We start from the raw sequence: 20,294 nt of genomic DNA, 5'->3' as shown, positions 1-20,294 counted from the left end.
TTCCTTTTTTTTTTTCTTTTTCCACCACAGTTTTTCGGACTTTTTCGCGTTCCGCCCTTATGGGTTACCGTAGCGCGATGTGAGCCAGCCCCCTCTTTGTTTACCCTTTGAGTAGGCTATATGTGTGCCACGGACATGTTTAATTTTTCAATCGCACTATGCTGAGATGCTAAGGGAGGAGTTTATCCATCCATCCATCCATCCATCCATCCATCCATCCATCCATCCATCCATCCATCCATTTTCTTCTGCTTTTATCCGGGGGCGGGTCACGGAGCTGCGTCCACGTTTATTATCAGTTTATAATTTTTTTAATTGTAATGTTATATGTTATAAAATATGTAGTTATCTGATTTCTTAATCAGAAAATTTAAGCTACTGTGAAGTTGCTGTTGCACCTGGGTTAAAGCTTGAAATAGTTGAATGACAGAGCCTCATTTACTTTTTATTTTGGGATTGTTTTATGCATTTTAACTCTTGAGGACAATCACAGCAATAAAGTTGCACTTTTGACAATATATCTGATGTCTGCAGTCATTTTTAAGTGCATTAAAAAAGAAAAAAAAATCAAAAATTGAATCGAAACACAAATCTTTCTTTAAAAAATTCAAAAAAAATTTTTTTTTTTTTTTTTTCCAGCAAAATCGCCCAGTCCTACGATCAGATTTTAACGGAGATAGATTTCCAGGTGTCTCTTCTATGTTTAGGTATAAAGACTTTGTCAAGCATCGCTTCCTTTTCCATACTTTAGCTCTTCGTAAATTCACGTTTGTTCTTGATGTACCAAACTTTAGCTTCTTTTTTACACATCCATCTGTTTGCCAGTGAAGAAAAGGGGGAAGTTTGTGACAGTGTTTGACATGTTTATGGTTCAAAATTATCACTCCATCCAACGCCACCCAACATCTATCTGGACAGTGTTTAGTGACTGTAGCTCTACCTGTTGGTCAACCAGAGGCCACACACACACACATACAGTAGAAGATAAATACCATCTGTAGGAGTAATTGATAAAACAACAGCTAGACAAAAATTGACAAATAGATGCTAATCATATACCAAAAGTGCTTTTTATAGCATGTTTTTTCCATTTGTGTACATTTTAGCTGACGGAAATACTAAAACAAACAACCTGCACGGTTTCGTTACGTTAACTAATATTGTAATTCAAATATTAGCAGTTGGTTGATTTTCTATTTAAAATTTTCTTTCCACTCTATTGTTACTAATCATTATTAACTAATTTAATGCAAACATTCACATTCTAAACGTTCCAAATTCATGACAAAAACGCTTAATAATGAAAATCCTGAATCATTTTTCTTTATTCATCAGTGCTCTAAATCCTGCTAAACCTTGTGAGACTGCTCACGAATGATCTCACAAGATATCGTAGTGTGAGATTTGACATTTTCATTTGTTTCTCTCTTTCAAACACTTGCTGCACATTTAACCACATGTTTAACAGAGAAAAAAAAATGTGGCAAAAATGGATAATTATCTCCAAAAACAGAATATTTTTCTGTCAGTATTTAGAAATACATTCTGTAATTTCCATCCGCTGATTGAGGAAAACCGGATGCCTTGAATTTGCCCCAGCCTTTAGCCTTTGCTAACCAGTTTGAGCTTGTGTTACTGGGGAAAAACTATGCAACAAGTTAGTTATTAGTTACGTCCACAGAAATGACGTTGTCAAAGTTTGCAAAGCTAGTTGTTTCATTTTTAAAGTATGTACAGTATTTTTTAATCAATGAGGCCAGCTGTTTGCAAACACTGTCCTAAAATGGTAAATGGTAAATTGACTTGATTTTATATAGCGCTTTATCCCCACACTGAAGCAGTCTCAAAGCGCTTTACATATCAGCTCATTCACCCAATCACTCTCACATTCACACACCAGTGGGACAGGACTGCCATGCAAGGCGCTAGTCGACCACTGGGAGCAACTTAGGGTTCAGTGTCTTGCCCAAGGACACTTCGACACATAGTCAGGTACTGGGATCGAACCCCCAACCTCTCGATCAGAAGACGACCCTCTACCACCACAGTCGTCCTGGTTAGTTTGATTCTTTCCTCAGTCCAACGTTCACCTCGACACATCTAAGCAAACCCTTATGAAAGGAGAGCTTATGGGCGACACAGATGCGTTGATAATGGGGATTTAGAATAGAAGACGCGAATAGCGAAAGGTGACAGATGTTGCTGTCAGCGGGGGAGGAAGGAGCGACATGTCATTGACTCACCCTGACAAGGAAGGGATAATGGAGGATGACAGGGGAGGGTGGAGAGAGTGAGGAAACGGGAAGCAGGGAGTGATGCTTAGGTCACATATGGCAGAGGGCATGGGCGGTCTTGTGTGGTGACCCCCATCACCCCATCATCGTGGTAGCACTAAAAAATTCATTCACCCTATCAGTTAAAACAATATTTGAACAATTGAAAAAATAAAATAAAAAAAATAGACAAACATGTTTAAAAACTATTTACTTTTACATAGATCTCTTTGTTTACTATCATGTTATTTTGGCTCTCCAGTAACGCACCAGCGCTGCCAGCTGAGACCTCTGTTTTACCCTGTGTAGTAATGGAGACAATCAGGGTCATTCACTTCACATGTCCTCTCATTGGTACTAATGTTATGGCTGAGTAGAGTAAATATGTGTCTATGTCTGGATTCTGTGGCCTTCTTTTCCTGGGCACCGGTTGGACGCCGGCCAGCAGAAGTGGTGTTGAGTGAGGGCCGATCGCGCGTGGGACGTGCAGATGGACACACGCAGACACCGAACAGGAAGCTCCGTCGTGAATTTTGCTGAATGCTTGTTTAAAAGAACCCCAACATTCCATTAAGCTGCACCAGCTGCCACAGCAGCAAAATCTAAAGTCACTCTCACAGAAGTTTTAAAGGTTTGGCTCGGGCTCATGTCTTCTAGTAATAAAAATACAATGGCCAATAAAGAGCTGCTTCAAGTGGAAAATGGGGCAAAAATGATTTGGTGGGGCTTTTTAGAATGTCAACTTGCACTGTTTCAATGACACTTAACATTAATTGTTTCTCCACAAATTGTGTTCATATGTACTGTATGCTTCTTTCTTAGTTAATAATGGATGCTTTTGTGACAAACCTTTTGACTTCTTGTGATGATACGAGTGAGGTAAAAGTTTTTTCTTCATCCGACACCACCTTTAAAGCGCTTGTATTACCCTATGAGGGTAATACAAGTGTTTGTGGGGTGAATGGGGGGTCTTTCATCTCTCTCTGTTGTCTCTGGCCAGAAAACCGCACTTGCAACTTTCTCTGCCTCCGACCCGGTGGCAAGACGCACTGCTTTACGGCAGCCCAATACAGACTAATTCTAGATTATGACCAGCCCCGTGGCTGCACATAGTTGTTTACAAACTCCATTTTTTCAAACTTGTTATCATGGCGGAGCCAGTTAAAAAAAAAAGGTAGAGAAGAATTTTGTCTAAGGAACGGAGCAACTCCATGCAGTGACAGCTCAGCAGCGGCACACAGCAATCATACACACTGTCGTCTCAGCAACAGGCACGCACGCACAGTCGCAACCCAGCGCTCCACCAGGCAGCACACACACAAATATCCATCCATCCATTTTCAGAGCCGCTTTGTCAGCACACAAACAAACACACACACACACACATTTCCAAACTCCCTTCCGTATTACTCCCACATCATTCATTTATTTGACTTGTCTCTCTTCCTCATACTGTTCACATGGTCACATGGGCCTATATGTGTGAAAGCACCCTGAGTGTCACTGTTGTATTGGATTCTTCAGTGATCAGTTGCTACTGTCTTGGTAAAGCAAAAGTGTGCATGTAGCTGTGGGGTAGGGCAGGCGGCGGCGGGGGGGTGCAGAGTGTTTACGACAGTGACATAACCAAAAGGGACCGTTAGGGGGAGCGCTAAGCGCAAGTTAGTTAGGTTTGCTTTAAGACCGATTTGGCTAAATTACAATCCTTTTTTTTTCCAGTGTTCTAGGTCAACCCCTGTGATGATAGTTTGGTCTTGGTTCTTTATGCATAATGAAGACTTCTTATGTTGTTTGCCTAAAGAACTTATGTTCTTTTCTTTTCTTTTTTTTAAAGTATTTTTGTGCATTTTATTGACTGTCTATGGCAGTTACTTTCTGAAAATGGCATCTAAATGTTTCACCCGGCACTTTGAAAGTCATCCATTGTAATCTCCCTGATCTTCTTAGTAATAACGTTATAAGGGTCCAAGGAACTGGATGATGTTTAACTAGGCACTAAAAGGTTGGATTGAAATCATATTTCTCCACAAATTAAAATTGAAAGTGGAAATGTAAAGTTGGCTTCATGTGAAGACAACATATGTGAGCGCTGATAGGCTGAAATCTCCAAAACGGGGTTGACCACGTGTGTTTGAGGCTAAAGGTTGATATAAATGACTGTAAAGATGTTTCACGCGAAGTAGTAACACATTTTTATTATTCAGCTTCAGAACGATCATCTAAAGCATTAAAGTGATGTGTTGCGTTTCCCTTTTAAAGTAGTGCTTCCACGTGTTTGGTGAAGAGTGCATGTTCCCCATGCTTTGTTATTGACTTTAGACATCAATGGGAGGGAATTGTTGACAGTGTGCCAGCACATTCAAGGCTTACAGTGACTTTTCATTGTTGTCGTACATCATATTTAAAGCATTGTTTTTTTTTTTTGAAGTTTCTAATCTTTGGTTTTGTATCGGCCTGATCTGAATGTGGTTGCATTGAAGATGCATGAATAGATCTTCAATGGTTAAAACTGGATACGTCTATAGCCAACTATCACTGAGGTACAGCTGAGATTGGAAGCTACTTTGGTTTTAATATCTCTCCACTGGGAGCCTTCATCTGTAGTTATTCTCAAAGTAATGACTAGCAGCTCCCTTATAATGCCAAAGAAATTCCCCCTTGTGTTTTTTTTCAGCAAAGGCCAAAGCTAACAGGAGACCTTCTGCCAGTCTTCAGGGTTCTCTACTGAGTGCCAACATTTCTTTTAAGACGTGTTTCTAAAATACGCCACGAAAATTAGAGAGAGAATGATATATCTCAATATTTTTTCTCGAAATCCCGATACAAGTTCGGGTTAAATTTGCTGATGAAAAATGCCAAGCAGGCACATTCAGTAGCAAATGGCTGCACAATATGTGTCAGTTTTGGCTTTTTCTCCAGCACATGTGAGTGAGCTCTGTATTGTGGCTTGTTTAGCCTGGAAAAGTCTGGGTGAGGACGTTCTGAGGAGTAACAAAAGCAGCTACTCCTAAAACCAGCGACATTAGCTGATAGAAGTGGTGGAAACTGTGCCCAAAACGTCTTATACGTGGAAAAAACTTGCAGAAAAGGCGTTGAAATGTTATGGAGATGTGGCAGAAATGGGAGTAATGTAGCAAAAATGCATTAAAAGGAGCAAACATTTGGCATAAAAAAGTGAGGAAAATAGGTTAAAATATGGCCAGTTTGGTGTAGTTGCAGAAAAATGGTAAAAATAAGCAAAAACAGGCTCAAATTGTAAAAAATATTCTTAGTTTCTTGAAGTGTTTTAATACAAAATAAGCTGTAAAATGTATATATCTAAAACATATGGAGAAGCTGTAAAGAAGGACACTATTTGACTGTACTCTATGAATAATCTTAAATACTTGCATGATGTGATTTGTACTGTGATTGTATAAATAAACTAGATCTATCTTGAATCACAATATATTGCCCAGCCTTGCTCCTGACCCAGTTGTTGGTCAGTGGAGGTGCATTCTGGGATTGTCACCATGGCTGTAATAACACACATACTCATGCCATATCCAATTTAACACACAGGACGCCATGAGCTATAAATGACATCCAGCAGATTGATGCACCAACGTTAACAAAGAGCTCACTCCGAAAGGCGATGACAGAAAATAATTCAAAATCATCCACTCGTCTGAAAATAAGATCACTGATGGTTGTGCAATCATTTCCATGTTGAAACAGCATTCCTAATGGCCTGGAGGTCATTTGTTGCTGGAGCTGCTTCTAAGTCAGGAGGCACAGCTGATTCAAAGAGGCGGAGAAAGCCCATGTGCAAAAGACGAAAGGGCAAAATGGAAATGTTGTGTTTTCAGTTTTTTTTCTCTCCCGCTGTGGAAAGCTGAGTATGTTCATAAAGAATTTACCGTTGGGCTAATTTTAGCATGCGCTGTGAGAACTGGTACACAGAGCACATGTGAGGGAGGCGATGGTCATCCTCAGAGTTGGATTGTGGCCTGGCATTGAAACTGGAGGAAAGAGTTTTACAGCCACATTAAACACACTGATACAAACCTCCAGGCATTACTTTATGCTTGTTAAGTTATGAACATGCAACACAGTGGGCTAAATCTCTTTAGTGTTTTTCCTGTATTTCCCAATAAAATCAGCAAAAAAACTGATTTCCCAGGGAAGTATTTCTGCTTGATTTGCTTGTCCAAACTATTTACATGACAAACTTGGGCTTTATTCATTCACAAATGCAGTAAAGTGTTCCATAAAGCAAAGGTCATTTATATTGTGTGAGCCATCATGAGCCTATAGGCTAAAACTGTGTGTGTGTGTCTGTGTCATATTGTGTGTGTGTATTTCTATGTGTGTCTAATGGGACTTAATAAAGAGTGTATTATCTGTACAGTGATGACCACCCATGTTCATTTTGGGAGTGTGGAGGAAATCCTGCAGGATGTCGCGCCCCGTTCAGCTCATGTCCTAGTGTGTGCCATTCACCGCGGTTATACACATGCACAGTGGGCGAGACCACAGTGGCATACACACACACACACACACACACTCCCCTCATCATTGTACTTTCTAAACAAGAGGTTTCTTTCTCATGCAACAAATGTCAAAAAGAGGGATACAGTTTATGCGCCCTTTAGCCGCACTGCGACGTTAGCCTCGCTCTTTGTAACCCTGCAGCCGTTTGCATTCTGAAACAAATCTTACAATGTCAAAGCCAGGACTGTACTTGAATGCACAACGTTAACTGTATGCAGCACAACACTGACCGATTGTTGCTTATACATTAACAACATGAATTTCTAATAATGGCTCCATGGAGTAATGATGAGTTGGTATTGCTGAGTATCTTTGTGTTGCTGTTGTGTCTTATTTTTGCTTTTGTTTTCATAACAACAAAATTTCAATTTTCCAAAAATGGCAATGCCCACGTATAAAGGAATAGTGTTTTTTTTTTGTGTTATTTATATAAACTTTAAACCTTTCAAGGCATTTCTGACATGAAATAGTAACAAAGTTTCATTATTCAGCTTTAGACCAATCATCTAAAGCACATGTGTCAAACTCAAGGCCCGGGGGCCCCAATTCGGCCCTTTAAAGCATTCAATTCGGCTCTAATGAAAAATTGAAATGTGTAAATTACTAACTAATTCAATAACAATAATAATAATAATGCATTGGATTTCATATAGCGCTTTTCATAGATACTCAAAGCGCTTTTACATTGATGTGCATTATTCTTTCACTCCACATACAGCGGTGGTAAGCTACTACTGTAGCCACAGCTGCCCTGGGGCAGACTGACAGAAGCGAGGCTGCCATAATGCGCCATTGGTCCCAAACGACACTCACTTAGACACCACATTCAAACTAATGCCTTGCCCAAGGACACAACGACTTGGCTAGAGCAGGATTTGAACCCCTAACCCTTTGATAATTGGACGATACTGATCCACAGTCACCTCAATTCAGTTATTATAGTTAATTCCCTCTATAGGGCTCAGTTTTCTCATGCTTTTATCAGCTTATTTCATGTCTCAATAAATAAAGATTTGGCACAAAATCAATGAAATTGAAAAGAGAACATCCCTCAGGCACTGATATGTCACTTATTGCTTGGAATATTTTACTTTAAATATCATGTATATGTAGAAGTTCAAACTAGGGCACATTCATGTTGAAATTACTCAACATGAATCCCGCCTAAAATCTGCCGCCCACTTGTGATGAAACTTGGCCCCTGGGTGAAATGAGTTTGACACCCCTGATCTAAAGAGCATGTGATAGTTGCGTGTCACTTTAAATGTCTTCACTTCAGTTTAGTCAGTTTTAAATGAAGTGTGTACAACACTTGCAGAGATGTTAATGAATTGATTGCGAGTTATATCCAGTGCTTGTCCTGGTTGTAAACATGACGAATAATTGATCATGAATGCAACTGTCATGTTTGCACATGAAGTGCATTTGAAGTATCTATAGTCATCCTTCATGACCTGCAAGATGTTGGACTGTTTAAGTGATCTATCTTCTCCTTGTCTCTCTCTTTCAGATGATGCCTCCTAGATAGCAGCCTCCTCCTCCTCCCTTCTCCCCTTCCCTGCCCCTTCACCCTTTTCGTCTTCTGACCTTTCACCACTGCCACCCGCGTCACAACGTCCGCCATGCCGCCCAGGAAGAGGACGCGGCCGGGCCTGAGCTTCCTTTGCTGCTTTGGCAGCAGCGAGCCCCCAGAGATAAACCTGAAGGACAGCGTGCCGCTGCAGCTGCTGGAGTTCAGCGCCCCGATGCCACCAGTGGAGGAGCTTCATGCACGCTTTTCTGAACTGGTGGTAAGCAAAACAAGCTTACATATATACTGTATATATATTTTTTTTTTTACCTTGTCTGCACATGCTGTCAAAGGTCAACACTCCATGTAGTGCCATATTTTCATGACAGCAGTGCAAGTTTTTTTTTTTGCAATTAAATTCATTATATTTTTTAATTGCATATATGTGACCATCGCCAGCCCTCTCTAATGAAGGGTAAGAAACACTTTATTAAAGGGAGAATATAAAAAGAGAGGGCAGTGTTAAACCTAGGTGAAGGGAAAGAGAACAGGGAAGATGGAGTCAGGGTAGGACAATGGAAGGGGTGCGAAAGAGTAAACTTATTGGGAAACGAGCCAGAAACAAATTCTTTTTTTTGATGAAAGTAGAGCCTTCAATCTTTCAGAATCTGGTGTCAGATTTCAGATAGTCAGAGTGGAAAATATTCTGTGGGTGTTTAAAAATCAGTCAAAATGCTCAAAAACGGCTAGCACTGAGGGGGGTAGAAAATCTGTAAATGGTTCGCACTGAATGAGTTTTAAAGTAGAGGGGAAAAAATATAGGTTTTAAAGTTGTTGTTTTTTGTTAAAAAAAAAAACAAAACAAAAAAAAACATTTTTATTTGTTTATTTTGTTTTCTACGTTATTAAATGTTTGTGCAGCAGACAGATAAGTCCAGCAGCCTTCAATTGAACTTCTTCAAATGTAATTTTGTGCTTCAGTGCACTCGTCTCTTCATGTTGAACGAGCAAAATGTTCATTTAAATAGGGCGATCTCAACCACGTCTATACGCGCACCTACTGGTGGCACAACGTTAGTGAATTCCCCACAGCAGGTGAGGAAACGGCACCACCAAAGGATTTAGGGACGCACCTGGTTTACCACCCTTTAATTAAGATCTTAGTGAATCCGCCCCGAAGTCATTTAAGAATGTTTGTGCTGTAATACAGTAGAAGTGCAGAATTTTAAGTGATAGATGTATTCGAGGCTCAATTTGAGTGTGCCCATTATCACTTGGTGCACAACGTTGATATTGAGGCCTCAAATATCATGGCATAGAATTCTTTTTTTTTTTTTTTTTTTTAGCTATCATGCACACACTAATCAAAGGTGTGTTTTAGAACTGTGGTAGTAATCACCCACAATCTTATACATTAGGGATGTAACGATTCACTCAACTCCCGATACGATTCGATTCACGATACTGGGTTCACGATACGATTCTCTCACGATTTATTTCACAAAATGGGACTGTAGATAATTTTTTTTTTTTTTTTTGGGAAAAAAACTAGAAAATACTGTATTATTTTCCTTTTATTTTTCATTGTCAAAAGAATCCCTTGATGAACTATTCAAAACAATGTAATTTAACTAAAAATAAATCTTGAATGAAATAAATAAAGGAATAATAGAAATGAAAATGAAGCCTATTAATTTAAATTCTGGTTCTATAATAAACAATGCAAAACTGCATAATAGTTCTTTTTCTTTTAAAAGTGCAACCGAAAATGTATTTTGTGCCTTAACAATTGGACTTTAAAAAAAACCAAAAAAAACGTGATTACACTGATTTACGTCATATTTGTTTGGACCAGCAGAGGGCGCTGGTAATACAGTGGTCGGTTGGCATGCAGATATCTTGCAGTGAAGAAGAGAAGCTATGCTAGCAGACAGAGCTAATAAAAAAACGTAACTTTTACAGATATTCAAGTAATATTACAGATATTCTTTCGGTGCTAAAGGGGTAATGAATCATTTATTAACGTATTTAAGAGTAGAAGGTGGCCAGAAAGAAAGTATTAGCAGACTCCGCCCGCCGCCTACACTTGTGGAACCCTCTGCTGGTTGAAAAAAGTACTGCGATTCAATTTTCAAAAAATTGATATCAACTGTGATACCTATGAATCGATTTTTAACTGCCTTACGATTAATCGTTACATCCCTATTATACATTGATCTTGTTAAGAAACATGGTGGTTGCTAACGTGGTGCTAGTTCAAACTTTTTCAGAGTATATTGCTAACTTATTAAAATCTTATTTTTAACAGGCTTTTCATGATCATAAATAGGGCCTCCAAAATTTTTCAAAGCTTCTGAAGTCAAAAATCTTCTCTTTAAATTTCAAGATCGAGCGTGGCTGCAGGATTTCGTAAAGGGTGATCTGCTATTTATGAAAATTATGTTTATGTAATTGGAAATTATAGTGAAAATTAGTAATATTAAACCAAAATATGGAGGTGTATATTGTGTCGTATTTTGTAACTTTCCATTCAGGAAATTCAATGCTTTCAATGGAAGAAAATTGCCTGTTAGCACTTTCAGTGTTATTACTTTGACAATCCACTGGGACGAAATTTACGATCCAATGCTTTTTTTTAATGATTTGCAGCCCTTTTATTGAACAAGTTGGACTACTTTTCAGAATTAAATGTGTGTTCAATTTGCAGAATGTATCTGGGGACCAAAGTAAATAAGTTACACTCACATTCTATTACAAAAACGCTAAACAGATGTGGAGCACAACAGGTAAAAATGTGTTTAAGGAAATAGCAACAAAATATCTTAGATCTTTGTTCTTGAATCAAACAGGCCAGAATCTGTCTGAATATGACATGCTTATTCAAATGCAACATGTTTAGAGGCAACTCATCCAGTTTGTGTCGATTCATTTATTTTAGTTGAAGCAAATGGACTTGAAGTTTTACGTGAAGACATTTCACTTCCCATCCAATAGCCTTCTGCAGTTCTGAAACGGACTATTCTCTTTTCTCTCTATTTGTAGTTCTAGTGTTGGCCAGATGATTCCTATATGGTTACTGGTATCAGAGAAGGCAAGAGAAGGCTGATGGTGTGAGAGATGTGCAAAGGAAGCCATTTTTGGAAAACAGGGAGGATTGTTGAGCAAAGGAGTGGGTTTGAGTCGCAATCTATCTAATATCTATAATTTTCACTTTTTTTCACTGAGCTCAGAAATGATTCAACTGATAGCAGGGACCGCTGTAGCATTCACAGCCAAATGCTGCGTTCACACCGAATGCGTCTTCGGACACGCCTGTCGCACGAAACGTTCCGCAGGTTTTGCAGGATCAAAAAATGTCCCCATTTGCTTCATACGCGCGTTTGAAGCGAAGCACCGCCCGCCAGCGACACATCCAACTGGGTGAGTTTCACTGCCTGCTGAAGCGAGGAGCTGCTCTCCTTTCTCTCCTCTCATAAACATAAACCACCAGTGAATAAAGCCAGTGTGATTAGCGGCTAATGCTATCCTAGCTCAGTGCCGACTTTCAAAGATGAAAACTACAAAGAGAACTTTTACCTGCTACTACCACCTCCTCACTGATTCTCCTCCACGCCAAATCCTTCCTGGTACGATCTCGGTTATAAAGTCCGTGTCATACAGCTCCAGGTGGTCACACACAGCTTCTACTCCATGGTTGAATGGGTGAACAGACCGGTGTCCGTGTTGACGGCCTGACGTCATTCTCAACAAAGACTCTGATTGGCTTTCATCACGTGAAACAGTCGGAGGAGTTCGTAATACATGCTCATGGGCCACACAAGACTAATCAGCTCCACCGTATGAATTCCAGACTCCTAACTAGTCAGTTTCAGAACTGAAGAAAAGAAAGAATTGTACCTGGATGTTTTGGTAAGACCACACCTCCAACTCATCCATCAGTCCCAACCCGTTCACATATTCGGAAGCTCGCCCTTCACAGTATTTCCTGTCTTCCCAGTTCTAATCTGTGCTCTTCCCATATCACAATTGTTGGCAGGGAATGTGGGTCTTATATCAGTGCCAGGCTGGCACTGATGACATTTGCTCATGTTGCGGAGAGATCAGGACACAGCTGTCACATCGGTATAGTCTGCTGAGAATTCCATCAACCAATTCTGACTTTGTCATTTCAGTTTCTGTTGTTGCGTAATTCTTTTCTGGTTTGGCAGTGTCTGTCATATTCTCAATGATTTTTTTTTGTGTTCCTCGCCTTTCTATGTCCCCCTGCTTTCAGTCTGTTTGCATTGTACAGTGAGCAGCAATGCCTCAGGGGTGCCTCTAGTACAGTGTAAAGCTAGGGATTGCCTACGTTTACAGCCAGCAGGATATACAGTATGACTCCACAGACAAATCCAATCAGCAGATGAAGTGCATTGCTATTTAAAAATGATGTTAGTCACACTTGTTTAAGCAGACGTTTCCCCTTTTTTTTATCAGTTAACTGAGTCGATTTGAGCAGAAAGTTAATGTTTGGGCTTGTCGTTGACAGATTATGATCCTCCTATCTAATTTAGCAGCTGGAGCTTTACCTCTCATTCAAAATCTCAATCTGTATCTGGACAACTGAAAATGAATCTTTCAGGACCTATCAGAAGTACAAATTGGCCCATAGTATTAGCAGGTTGCCGTTGGACACACTTGATTATTTACACGACAGGAAGAAAGAGTGAAAATAATCACAAACAATCAGCGATTGACTGAAAACAAGCCTGACATATGGGAGCACTTAGCCAAATCACTGTAGGACTAAATGGCCCGTTGCTTAGTAAATATCTGAGCCTAAAATCTGGGACACAGAAGAAAAAGAAGATGTTTTCTCATTGTGAAAACTATTGCTTTTCAGAATAGAAAACATCTCTACATTTTCAGCTGCAGACTTACATGTGTGTCAAACAGGCAACGCTTGATGTTCCCTTAAAGCTGATATCCGGAGTTTCTGAGAAATCTATTCTATTCCTTTGAAATGCGAAAAAATACGGTATATGAATGCCGGTGGTCATTCATATACATTAATGTATATAAGTCCCTCCTTTGTCCTATAGACCCCTATACAAATTTAAACAATCGCAGAGTACGCTGAGCCAATAGGCTTCCACTTTGTGTTTTTGAGACTGTCAATCAAAGTAAATGCGGAACTGTGTACGGAAACAAGAACAACAGCAAACAGGTAAATATGATTTTAGCTCTTAACTGACCCATAGACCTATATCAATGCGACCCAATGCGACCTTGTTATGTTCCGTGATGCGCATGCAGAAAAGTAGAGGCATGGCTTCTGGTAGTTTGGGAGAGGCAGTGGGAGGCTGTGTAAGAGGGACATCGAGACATTTCTCAGAAACTACGGATAGCAGCTATAAAGAAGGTCAACCCAATATTTCAACAATATAAGTTATAACCATGATTTGGGAGCGATCTTAGTTTCCTTTACACTAAAAAGACATATATTTTTGCAGTTTTCTCATATGATCAGTGTTGCCATCAGTACCTCTTTTTCTAATGTCCAGTGATTCTACCATGCGGCCCCTGTCCACCATCAGAGCCGTCAGTATCTCTATCATTGGCTTTTAATACCCGTCTCGTCTCTGTATTTCTCTTGCCTTGGCACCAATTCTCCACTTCAACCCCGTACTCCCCTAACACCCCTGTCTTCAACTGCAGTTAACTTATTTAAAAGATACATAACATTACCTAGCGACTTCTAGCAACTTAAAGGACCGTCAAAGTTAACTTTTCACTTAGAGTAGGAATTATTATGGACAGTAAATGGAGTTGAATGGACGCTATGGGTAAATGTATTGTGTAATAGTGTCATTTTCTAATAATTCAATAAATCAATATAATTGTTCTCATTCAAACATCTGTCAATCATCTAAAACACATGATGTTGATGAAGATTAAATAAGAGTGGCTGCTAGACGAACTTCTCAAGTCTTAAACATGAATATTTGTCAATGAAAAATATACTTTCTGCCTAGCAGATCTGAGATTCATCATTCAACTTTACTTATAGTCAAATATGTCAATTTACTACCCCCTTACAGTTCTGGACTGAAGCTTGACTGCAGGATACAGCATCAACTTCAGTTATCTAAGATGACACTTAAGTGACACTTGCTTACGTTGAACCTGCGTGATCCTTGAATTAGAAGTCCAGCAAAATTGAAGTTACGTATTTTTCCCGAGCGAGGACCTGAAAAGGTGACACTAAATGGGAAGTCCATCCTTTCCTTTCTTCTTGTATACACTTTGTTTAACTTTGCCACTTGCACATCAAAACCACTAGGGTTAACGGTGGTTTCTAAGAGCCTAAGAAATCCAGACATACCCTTGATAACAAATCCAAGCAAAGTAACATGGAAGCAATTGTGGTTAATTGGGACAAACTAGAGAAAGACCACTTCAGAAGAACTGGTTGATTACACGTTTTAAGCCTTTCATATCTGATAGCAAATGAACTGGAGTCCAGTTTTTTTTTTTTTCAAGGAATCAGGGGGGATTGCTTCCAGCTTTGCATGCATAGTTCATGTCCAGGCCATGTGTGTAATCTAAAGGAACACTGGTATTCTAGTTTTTGTTTATTAAGGTCATTTTCCATTCAAAAATGTTTATTCATTACATGGGACTAAATTCTAATCTATCTGGTACTTGACCAAATATCTCTGTTAATTCAACTTTTCCCTCCACAAAAGCAAGGTTGTTTGCTTGGTATTTGAATCGTTGAGGTAATAAACAAAAAGTCTTGCCATGGAAACACCAACATCTGTTCATAACGTGTTGACAGATTTACAAGAGCACCCCACAGACAGTGCCACTGATCCACAGCTGGCCCCACTGTTGATTTTATACTTTGAAAGGGAAAGCCGGTAAGCCTTAAACATGCACCATGTTTCATACTTTTGCTTACTCGTAACTTTTCCAAATACAAGTCGTCTTGGTCATTTTTGCTCAAAACCCAATTTTTCATGTGTTTTGATCCTTCAAACATATGTAGTAAAACTTGATAAGAAAGAATAATAAATTCCCTTGTTCTAGACTTTTTGTTCTTGACTTGAAGCAGAAATTGGTCGCCATGTGAATCAATGCATTTTTGATTACATTTGTATAACAATCATCTCAAGTTTTAAAAAGTTGATTTGCCAATATATTGTTTTGAAAGAAGAAGCAACAATTGATTTGAAGTGTTTTATCAATAATAACTTTATTGGTGACATACCTGGGTTTCAATGAAGTGAATACAGAATATGAATTTGTTGAATTGAAGCTAAAGTAAGCAAGGGTGACATCCGTGTTTAATGCTTTATGCCCTCCCTGATGTAATCATCTTTACTTATCCAGACAAAGATCAATGCTACACAACACACCCCATCAGAGGCAAAAACAAAGCAATTACAGATTAGACTCATTTTCTAAAGTTATTTTATTATTCTTATGCCTACTGGCAATTATTACCATACAGTCATGCTGGTATTATCACAGACTAAATGGAGATGATGGAATGTCCTTATTGTTCTGCAGGACACTTGTGGGTAGGGCTCAATATAACAGTATATATGTTGTGCCATATACAAAAAGAAAAAGAAAGTATAACATGTATCAATATATAGCAATTTTTGCTTTATATCGCATAACCCTACTTGTGGGTACACCTTGTTTCAGGGTCGGTAGTACAACCATTATGCTGATTTGATAACTGCTGGTGTGGTTAGGCTTTCATCACAGAGGTTTTCTTTTCAAATAAGAGAGAAAAAAGTCATTTGTCAACGTTTCATCTTCAAACATTCAATCTTCCAAAAATTACTACCTTATCGTCTTTCTAGGTGGTGACTTGTTTTTGTCTCACCAGACATCTTAACGCACAAGGGTGAAGTATTTCAAAGATCGTCCACTCAAAATGTCACGACAGCTATCTCGTATTGTTTCTATAGGCAGTCTGTGAACTTTTTACCCTATTGTAACATTGCATGTATTTATTCATTTTATTTTTTTAAAGGCTAAAGAGCTGTAAGTGAGTTCCTCAACATGCTATTGGGGGCCTGTTTCATACATGGTCCTATAACATTCCATGTCCCGATGATGATGGCAGTCCTGGTAGAAAGGATGTCAATCAGCTGGGTTGCTTCTAGATGTCTCTGACTAGTGATCCATCTTCTCCCAGGTCTCAGTTATTCATTTGGTTACTTGTTGACGTTTTTGTAGCAATGGTTTCTGGTGGGTTTGGTGAATTGTTGGCCCTGCACACAACCCTCTCTCCTTTTAATCCGGCCTTGGGGCCATCAATGGCGAGTGAATGTCTAGTACAGTGTAATTACTGTATAGTGTAATCATGCAAGTAAAGAATTTTCAGAAATGTGTCAGATTGGCATGTTTGTTCTCTTCCCTATTATGTTGACTTTGTGCATCTCTTTCTCTGTGGGAGCATCCATCTGTCTCCGCTGAGTAATGTGGGGTATTTTCGATCCATCAATGCAGGATCACAGTCCAGCTGCTCAGTGTTTGCCACTGCCTCTTCCACACGTTAAACTTTAACTACGGCCTCGCCGACTCCCTGTCGCTGCTCAGAGTGACACATGAATGTTGTCCTCAAAGCAGCAAAGGTAATGTTAGGTCTACTGATTTGAAAATACAACGGGCGCTTCCAGGAATACTGGGTGGCTCGACACATGGATACTCATCAAATATTCCCCTTCTTTGACTGTTGAGGTGGCCACAAATCAAAAAATCTGTTGCATAACTGGAATGGAAATATTTTCCCTCACTGGTCAGTTGGGAGAGAGTGTTCTTCCGATTCTACTCCCTGTGATGTTTTTATTCCTTCAATCCACTTGAGCTGTGGTCGGCCTGCCTTTGTTGTGAAGCCAAGACTCGCTCACCTGAGACGCATTCACTAAAGTGGACAGGACGAGACGGAAGTCCCATTGTGCAAAAAATGAATATATATGTGTACTGCCTGGTATAAAACTCAGTCAGGCGAAAAGACCCTGTTTGTTTGGGTTTATAATGGCAGCTACAGTTTCCTGTAAAGCCCCGAGAGGTTTCATATGACTTCCGGCCATCCTGCCTGTACTTCTTGTTCTTTCCTGTCTTGCCAATGGGACAGTTTAGGAATGCAGAGAAAGTGCTCGGTTAGATTACAGTTCATCAATCCTGAAGTGTAAATACGCTCTCCTTTTTTTAAAATCATATTTTCTTTGACCAACTTTATTTTTTCTTTTGATTTTTTTTGAAGGTTTAGAAAAAGACAAAATGGATCAATTCAAACAATGTACAAGATTAATTTGATAAATCCGATATGCTGTTTTTAAGTGATTTCAAATGCTCAAAAGCACCTGAAAGCAAAAAAATAAATGAATAGAAAATGAATGATTATCCATAATGCTGCTGCAGCAGCTTTGCTTTCAAAAAGTTTGAATAACTGAACAATTTGTGGGAAATTAGTGTTGTTGGCGAAGCTCGCTCCGATAGCATGTCAATCTTTTTGATCATGGCAGCATGCATCCATAGACTTTCAAAAGTATTGATAATACATCTAAAAACGAACAGGACACATACCTTTTAACACTTTCTGGAGGATGTTTCTATGTATTTTGTGAACTGATTGCTGACCGTTGCCATGGTAACATCAGGTAGATGATGCTGTTTCCCGTGCGGTGTTTGTCACGTAATCTAACCACACCTTAAAAATCACTTAAAAGACATTAATTGCATTATATAGCTTAATATTTCCAATAATACTTTCAATAACAGAGTAAAACTGCACATCATAAATTGCACTTCAGGAAGAAGCCTGTGTCAGTTGAGTTGAGTTGGAAGTGTTGCCTGCAGACACACTTGCATGCAAGCGGATGTCATTCCCAGACGTTACATTTCCCGTTGAGGTGGAACCTTCAGAGGCCGACCAGTCCTGACAAACGCATTCCCACTTCCTAACTCACACTCGTTCTCACACGTACTCACCACCACACTCATTCTTTCCCTTTGTTTGTTTACGCTCTCATTTTACTGTTAGTTTATCTTTCTTCCGTCTTTAACCTCATGTATGCAGCAGAAGCCCTCCTCACTCTCTGATCTCTACCCTCTCCCTCTCACACTCCACCGTTCATCTCACGGAGAGGACACATCATCCAAACAGCAGCATGGTCTTCTTGTTTTCCCACGCTGCTGTGACTTCAGTCCCACATTTTCTCCCGACTCCTCCCTATAAAGCCTTCTTCAGTCTTTCCATATGTTGCAGATAAATATTTGAATCTTCCTACAAACATTGGTGAATCTAATAACTGGTTGTTTTAGTCATAATCCCTAAAATAATCCCATTACAAGTAACATTTTGTGTCAAATGTAAAGATATGCCCTTGAAACAAGACTTTTAGTCAAAGGTCAGACTGGTTTAGTTGAGGTCACAAGCACAGGGAGAACATGCAAACTACACACACAATTGACACAAGTTTGCACCTGAGGGCTTGAACCCAGGACCCTTCATAAAGCAAAAATATAAACTTTTTAAGATTGATTTTGCCATTAATCCTGTAAAAATGATGCAAATGATATCATATTTTTGGGAAAAAATCTATACTCAATTTATCTATTTAATAAAAATGTTGAACCCTAATGAACCTTAACTTGTGTACCACTGTAAGTACTGTAGGCTGCAGCTGCTGTTTTATAGATACAATGTTTGTAAATTCACAGTGCTGACATCATCCTCTATGACTGATTGTTTTAATATATTGTATTTTATGGTGAACCTAAGTCACATTTAATGAGCTTCATCCACGACTGAAAAATACTACCTCTCCAACTGTACTTTGAATAACATCATAGATTCTTTCAACGTTGTCTGAATTGTTACAAACAGGATGTTGAGGAGTCAAGTTTTTCCATCAGTTTGCTTTTCATTTTGAGAAACGTATTCAATAAGCTGCACTGTGTAAAAATATTAAGGATGGTCCGTGGGGACCTTAGGTATGTACAGTATTTTCAGTACTTCTAACCAGCAGGTGTAACAATATTAGCTTTGGTGTATGGGAGCTCCCAGTTGAAGCATGCTGGTACACGACGGTGGAGAAATATCCAAAGGTTGTTTTTTTTTTTTTGTTTTTTTTAATGTAGAGCAGTTTGATTCTGAAGTCAGTCTGTGGTCATGACGAGAACCCATGTGACGCGAACGCAGTGTTGTTGCACGTTTTGAAGGTGTGGGGAAAAGTCTGAGTTGGAAAACATGGGTGGAATATTGCATAACTGGATAATAAAAAGTCCTCTGGCTGTTATTTGAACATTCTTTCACTTGCAGTGTCCTAATCCTGGACTGGAGGTGCTCTATTTTTCCTCTTTTTTTGGCTTTGAAAAGCAGAAGTTCCTCTGCGTAGAGAACTTAATGCTCTCTAATACTCACTTGTTTTCTCACTTTTTCCTGCAATCCACTTAGATTTCATCACGTATAATATCTGAAAGCCTTTTGTAACCACATGAGCATTCAGAAATCAAGTTTTTTTTAGAAGTCGCATTATCGATTTCCATCTCATTTTATCTGTATCTATCAGAGGGCTTTGAGACGTGTTCAGGTTGAGTGTTTTTGTCTCGTTTCATGTCATTCTCGATCGGACAAGCACTGAGAACCATAGACATCATTGGCTTAGTTGTTTTCTTGTCTCATTAAAATCCAGTGGTCTCATTCCAGAGTTGGATTCTGCATAGATCAGAAGCTCTGGGCAGCAGTACTTTGACCCCATGATGAGGTGACGGAGCAGACAAACTGGCATCAAGACCTTTTGTTTCTGAGCCTGAGCGTGTGGTTTCAAACTGTGGTTCAAGCCGTCTACCACAGTCGTCCCGTACTGAGAGTCAGAGAAAGAATGTTTAAATCCTTGCATTCCCTCCGAACGCTTCCTGGCCACAGATAGCAATAGATTTATGATCGTACAGAGCTGGAAGCTTAGCTCATG

At 39.4% G+C, this 20,294-nt stretch overlaps 1 protein-coding gene across 4 annotated transcripts in view; it reads left to right on the top strand.

The window, feature by feature from the left end:
• daam2 (dishevelled associated activator of morphogenesis 2) overlaps positions 1–20,294 on the top strand; it is a 127,562-nt gene that overhangs the window by 42,770 nt on the left and 64,498 nt on the right. For all 4 annotated transcript variants that reach the window (XM_028437373.1, XM_028437374.1, XM_028437370.1 and 1 more), the window contains exon 2: positions 8,317–8,596. In XM_028437373.1, coding sequence (XP_028293174.1) covers positions 8,429–8,596 — 168 coding nt within the window. In that variant the 5' untranslated portion in view covers positions 8,317–8,428. The remainder of the gene's footprint in view (positions 1–8,316; positions 8,597–20,294) is intronic.

The sequence above is a fragment of the Gouania willdenowi genome, chromosome 22, assembly GCF_900634775.1.
Source record: "Gouania willdenowi chromosome 22, fGouWil2.1, whole genome shotgun sequence".
NCBI classification, from domain to species: Eukaryota; Metazoa; Chordata; class Actinopteri; order Blenniiformes; family Gobiesocidae; genus Gouania; species Gouania willdenowi.
The sequence above is the reverse complement of the archived record's forward strand: the minus strand, read 5'-3'. Positions and strand labels throughout refer to the sequence as shown.